This window comes from Lolium rigidum, chromosome 3 (assembly GCF_022539505.1).
Source record: "Lolium rigidum isolate FL_2022 chromosome 3, APGP_CSIRO_Lrig_0.1, whole genome shotgun sequence".
NCBI lineage: Eukaryota > Viridiplantae > Streptophyta > Magnoliopsida > Poales > Poaceae > Lolium > Lolium rigidum.
This window is the reverse complement of record NC_061510.1, coordinates 64,605,092-64,611,728: the sequence shown is the minus strand read 5'-3', so window position 1 is coordinate 64,611,728 and position 6,637 is coordinate 64,605,092. Positions and strand designations below refer to the sequence as shown.

Genomic DNA, 6,637 nt, shown 5'->3' with positions numbered 1-6,637 from the left:
ACTAGCTGCAGCAATGAACTGGGGCATGACAAGAATCATGATTGAGTCTGACTACTAGGTGCTCATGAATGCTCTGAATAATATAGACTATGATCGATCCCAGATCGGTGTTCTTGTACGGGATGCTAAGATGTTTGCAAGGCTGGATTTTACTTCTATTTCCTTTAGCTACAGTGATCGTGTTTGTAATGAAGTAGCGCATGCCATGGCGGCGCTCAGTGCATCGGGTGAGCATGGTACAGGCCTGCTGTGGCCAGATGATGTACCGAATGATATACATGTGTTTGTGGCTATCGACCTAGCTATGCATATGGTTTAATGGAATGTTGTGTTCCATGTAAAAAAACCAACAATGGCGGTTTGGGCCGTGCTTTCCAAACCCGGGCACCGTGCTCGTGATCCCCGCGCGATGGTATGCCGTTGGACCACTCATGATAGAATCACTCCGGTAAAATCCCGGATGTATGACAGGTTAAAAAGAGAAACATACGAGATCATCGCCAACATTTGTAATGAGTTGAAAGAGATTAGCGGGTTTTTTACTTGATACTAAGTGCATGTAGAAAAATACATTGAGAACATGCATCTTCCCTCTTTAATTCTTTCACCTCAATAAGCTAAGTGCATGTAGAAAACAAGAAAAATATGTGTTTAATATTATTGGATTTGATTTCCGTGCGATGAGAGAGAAACAATTAAAATGCATTGGGAAGATAGAAGTATACTCTTTTGTAGACAAAGTTTAGAGCTAGATGTCCTCTTATTAGAGGACGAAGGGAGTAAGTGCGCAAATCTTCTTCAGACAAAGCTGGGCATGAATGCGACCCACTTCATCGTCCCCTTATGTGCAGCCTTCGTCGCCTTCTCCGCATTAGTGTGGAACTCGGCCTTCGTTTTCCTTGTGGCCAGCCCAGTGAAATAAGAAGCAAACGTAGAAATGGAAATGCCTTAGGTAAGTGTCCATCCTGCGACTTCCATGGTACGTCCTGACTACTCATGCCTCCAGGCCATATATCTTTTTTTTCTATGTTTTTACTTTTTTCGTTTCTTTTCATTTTGTGCATAACTAACTATAGAAGTTTGTTGCGACGTAGAGTAGTGAAACTTTTTGTTGTTGCAAATGGAGTTGCAACTAAGATTATTTTTTCAAATGCAAGTGTGGTTGCAACTGATTTTTTTTAGTTGCAAGTGGAGTTGCAACTAGTATTTTTCTAGTTATCGCATGTACAATGGTAGAGAATGCACGTCTTCTCTTAGTCCTCCATGTCATGTAGATAAAATAATAACTATAACGTGTACAATGCATTGTCTCTTAGTCCTACCCCTTGCAATTAATAGGAATCAATTAAATTTGGTAGGAAATTAGGTTGCTAAGAGAAGACATGTGGTACAATGGAGCAAATGGTCTTCTCTTATTTTATAAGGGATCATCCCTTAGCTAAGGGAAGACAACCTTCTCTTTCTCTATTCTCTCTCCTCCAACTCAGCTAATATCATACGTGGCAGCTCTAAGTGAAGGCTGACGTCACCGCATTGTACATGCCCTTAGAACTGAGTTTTTTGCAACTGATATTTTTTACAGTTCCAAGTGTGGTTGCAACCGAGATTTTCTCTAGTTTCAAGTGTGGTTGAAACCGAGATTTTTTGCAGTTGCAAGAGGGATTGCAACCGAGATGTTCTCCAGTTGCAACTTAGATGTTTCCAGTTGCATGGCTGCAAGTGAGATTTTTTCCGGTTCCAAAAGTAGTTGCAACTAAGATTTTTCCTACTTGCAAGTGTGGTTGCAACTGAGATTTTCCCGTTGCAAGCGAGGTTGCAACTACGAAATCTTTTTGGTTGTGCACCGAGTGGAACACCGACTTTTTTTGTTGCATAATTTTATTTTTCCGATTATGAGAGGGAGAGAAATTAACTTGTGTGTTTTTGGAAAAGCATTTAGATTATAAATAACAATTTTTTTAAAGAAACAACTAAAAAAGGCATTGCCATTATTCTACTGAGCACTAAGTCAGTAGACTGAGTCCTAGAAATACACTATAAATATACAGATTAAAATAAATAGTGCTTGCAAATGTATCGAAAATATCCAACATACTGGTTACCTTTTTCCCACATGCGGAAACTAGGAGGTCAAGTTCAGGATCCCGGTGCAGCCACAAAAATAGGGAGCATGATTATTACTTGATAATCTTAGGTAACAATGTTTACATTTTCTCTCTACGTATAAATCAATTACCAGTTGCTTCCATGTTTGATCGCATCACCAATTGGGATTTTGCTGCATGATATTTTCTTCATGCAACTAGAAGAGAAGATCTTAACACCATGTCTTGTGCCTTGATTGCCTAAACCAAAATAGAAAATAAGAAAACCCATCAGATATCGCTATACAGTGGATAATATCTGGTGATATACGAATTGCAAGTTCTTACTTCTTCTTCCCAGTTTATTGAAAGTACGATCCCCATAAGAAACATAAGCTTTGTTAGGCTGCCACAAAAGATGCCGAGCCAAAGCCCCTAGTGAAATCATAACAAGTCAGGTCTTTCAGACATATTCATGTTGTCATTGAAATGAGATGCTAGAGTGGTACTTGATTAAACATGCTAGTATCCTAGTACATACCATTCCATTCAGATGCAGGAAGAACGCAAATAACACTGCCAAGGGGATGCCTGCCAAGTAGTACGCGGCAAGATTGACACGTGCGCCGATCTTCTGCTTACCACATCCAGTTAGCACACCTGGAAAAGTACAGATAATGCTCATGTCATCATGTTTAAGATTATTCTCTAGTTTTGAAACACACGGTACTTCAGTTATGCTCATAAGTACCTGAAAGCGAAGTATGCATTCCATCTATGAAGAAGGATATCGCGAGAATCGGCATCATCCGGCCGATGTATGTGACAACTTCCTCCTCATTGATGTACAAATAACCCCAGAATCCACGTAGCAGAATCATTGTAATGGAGATCACTAATCCTTCAGACAAGGCCATGCATATGACTAGTCTGGTTGCTAGCTTTGCTGCCTGAGGCTTACCGGCACCAAGTTCATTGGAAACGCGTGTGCTATTTATTTATGCAGGAAAATACCAGTGAGCATATCGATGGAGAAAGCATCTCACATTGTGTTGTGAATCTGACGGTACCTTATGGCTGCGTAGAGACCAGATGGCACCATGAACATGAGAGCATCGGTATTAAGACTGCAGAACTCAATAATGCATAGCTTAGAAACAAGGACAAGGTTGAATTATAGTACACACCCTCTATCCCAAAAATGGATGTTGGAGATTTGTCAAAATTTAAATTTATCTATACACTAAATTATGTTCAGATACATCTGAAATTCAAAGTTTAAAACAGCAGGTTATAACCTATAGCGCCAGCAATCTCAGAAGCTACGAAAGCTATAATCGGGCTATAGCGCAACTAAAGCCATATAGCAGTTTTGCTAAATAATTAATAAATCAGAATTTTGACAGCAATATTTGTGTATATAGTTACATCCATATTTCCACGTGCATTACGTATTAACATGATCACATAAGAGATATGAATAACCAGGATATAGTTACATCCAGATTTACATCATTAAGTAGCAGCAAGTTAGGATATAGTTATGTCAAATATTACATGACCACCAAAACTACAAAAGCATGTAGAAACTAGTTATGGGACTAAAAAATTGGCTAGAAATTGGGCCGTCGGAAAACTTTGGGACCAAATTTTGAGCTAGCTAAGCATGAATTTATTGGCTAGCTACAAGACTAAACTGGAGCTAAATTGTCATAGCCGGGCTAGGCTATTTCCGTTTTAGCCTTTAAAGACCTTAGTTTTAGCCCGAGACCTCTCGAAAGTCTATAGCCGGGTTAATTAAAACTTTGCTAAAAATTAGACAAATCTGCGACGTTTTTTTAGGATGGAGGGCCAATGGTGTACATGCAAAAAAGGAAAGGTTATCTTCATTACCATATCGACAATACTGAGGTTTCAAGCATAGGATTAGGCAGAAGACCAGAGAGCAGCACAAGTATCTCAAACGACCACCACTGCAAGCTGCACATGTATGCAAGTAATTTTACATAGATTAGTTCAAGAGATGGTATATGCGTGTGATGACGAGCAAGAAGACTAGCTGAGAAACAAGTTTGATTCGTCTCACCAAACCATCGTCGCAGAGGGGAAGGCGAGCGCCCCGAACTGGCGCAGCTCCTTGAATGCCTCTATGGAGAACCCAGTCCACGTCCTCTTACAAGCTCCCGACAGTCTCGTGTACAGGGTCAACATGGCCAGATTAGAGGAGTAGGAGATGGCGCCGCTCAGCGCCGCGCCTTTGCTCCCCATGCCAGCCTTGTGCACGAGTGCCCAGCACACGAGAACGTGGGCCAGTACCGTGACGGCGGAGCTGGCCATCACCGGCACGACGATGCTCTGCGTTTGCAAGAACCGGATGTGGCACACGAGAGGTACGTATGGAACGAGGGACGGGATGAGCCACCGCGCGTAGGTGCCGGCCTCGGCGGCGATGGACCGGTCCTGGCCGAGGAAGATGAGGATCCGGGTGGTGTTGGCCCAGATGGCAACGACGGGGACGCAGACCAGCGTGAACACCAGCATTGCCCGCTGCTTGTAGATGCCCAGGAGGTGGTACTGCCGCGAGCCGAACGCCTGCCCGCACAGCGTGTCCAGCGCGCTCGCCATGCCAACCTGCAGCTCGATTTGATCATGCAAATAATGAATATAAACTTGCCAAATACTTGTGCTTGTAGGCTAGCAGTAATGAAATGTACAGATGCTCACGAACAAGCTGAAGCCAGTGACGTTTGCGAGGGAGGTGGCAAGCGATGCGCCGGCGAGTGGAAGCTCGCCGAGATGGCCGACGAACATCACGGACACCAACTGTAACGCGAACTGGAGAACGTTGCTCGTCACCAGCGGCCCCGCTAACCGCAACAGGCGCTTCGCCTCCGCTGCCGTGGCACTCTCATTGCCCTTCTCGGGTCCGGTGGCAACGAGCAGTGGCTCGTCTACGCTCGGTTTCAGCATTCTTCTCAGCTGTAGAAGCTACAGCTGAGTAATGGAGTGATGACTGATGAGACTGTGGAAAGCAGGGGGCTAGCTGAAGGAGAGTGTCTGCACTAGATCTACGGAAACTGCGTAGCAACTGTACATATGTTTAGTACTTCCAATGAATAAGCCACACGAGATGTTTTCAAGGTTGGTTTGACCAAACATTTAAGCAACCATATCTGTATTGTGTTACACAAAGTTGATATTGTTAGATTCTTATCGAAAAACATTTCCTAGTGATACCAAGTTTCTACCAATAATCATCTTCTAGTTTAACAAATTCTTAATCAAAGTTAAAGCTTGTTTCATGGTAGCAACATGATTGTATTCGTGTTGGACCTTTTTTTTCTGTGGTATTTTAAATTTGGTTCTTCTAGTTAAAGAAAATTTAAACACACTTCTCATGAAGACGTACAAATTTAGAAATTCTTTTGACACTCACAATTTAAATTTTAAAAAGTGGTATCATAACATTATATAAGATGGGATATCACCGGAAATGCTCAATGGAACCCGGCAACGGGCGAGGATGAAATCGTGCCCGTGCAATGATTGGAGATTAGGAAGTACTAATGTATTGCACTGTATAACTAGAAAAATTAATGCTAAATAAATCTTGTAAACACTTTTGTAATGAGATTATACAAATTATTAAATACATGTAACATATGATACCACAATGCATGGTATCATATATTAGTATCATAGTCTCTATATATTAATTGTTTTGTAGAATCTCAATGCAAATATATGTACTCCGGAATCATAGGTAGATACTGTATCATAGTATCATTTATTTGACATTAATTTTTCTAGTAGTATGTGCTATGATACAGTATCTACCTATGATACTAGTACACTCTCTATCATCCTTAATTGCATTGCCACATCAGCATTTTGCATGCATGGAATGCATGATACTACCTATGATACTCCCATTGTGACTAGTTTTAGGTAGTATCACAATGCACTCCCTTTGTCCCAGTTCATAGGGCTTACGCGTATCCCTAGATCGTAAATTTAACAATTATAATAGTACAAGATATATAATATAAAATTTATATCATTAGAAAGCTCACATGTTCTACTTTCTAATGATATAATTTTTATGTTGTACAATTAATATTATGTTGGACAAATTGATAACCTAAAAATACGCGTAAGCTCTATGAACTGTAACGGAGGGAGCAGACTATTTCAAATGAAGAGACTATTATCATAGACAAGAAGTTGTAGACAGGAAGCTAAGAGGTCTGACACGCTCATCCACCGACCAGAATTAATTATGCTACTGCCACTGCCACTGCCAGCCAACGATTCATTAAATTCAGTAGTAACGTGAGACAAATAAGGTCAATAATTGCACCGGGAGTACATCCACTCAATTAACTCTATGATTATGGGTGTGAACCAGCCCATAACTCTATCCATGATAATCAAGGTTTAGTATACATGCAAGGCTGCTAATCGTTGCTTGCCTTAAATGGAACGCATTGAATTCGATAGGCGCTGTACTGGATTTGCAATCAAAACGCTATATCTATCCAACTACTCACATA

At 41.2% G+C, this 6,637-nt stretch overlaps 1 protein-coding gene across 1 annotated transcript; it reads right to left on the bottom strand.

Moving 5' to 3' along the window:
- Positions 1-2,294: 2,294 nt before the first annotated feature.
- On the bottom strand, positions 2,295-5,063 carry LOC124696483 (protein DETOXIFICATION 16-like). The gene is made up of 8 exons (XM_047229210.1): positions 4,809-5,063; positions 4,171-4,715; positions 3,978-4,064; positions 3,155-3,211; positions 2,836-3,074; positions 2,626-2,744; positions 2,433-2,519; positions 2,295-2,345 (listed from the first exon to the last, which is right to left on the bottom strand). The coding sequence occupies exons 1-8, from the start codon at positions 5,052-5,054 to the stop codon at positions 2,295-2,297; spliced, it is 1,431 nt and encodes a 476-aa protein (XP_047085166.1). The 5' UTR covers positions 5,055-5,063.
- Positions 5,064-6,637: the final 1,574 nt, after the last annotated feature.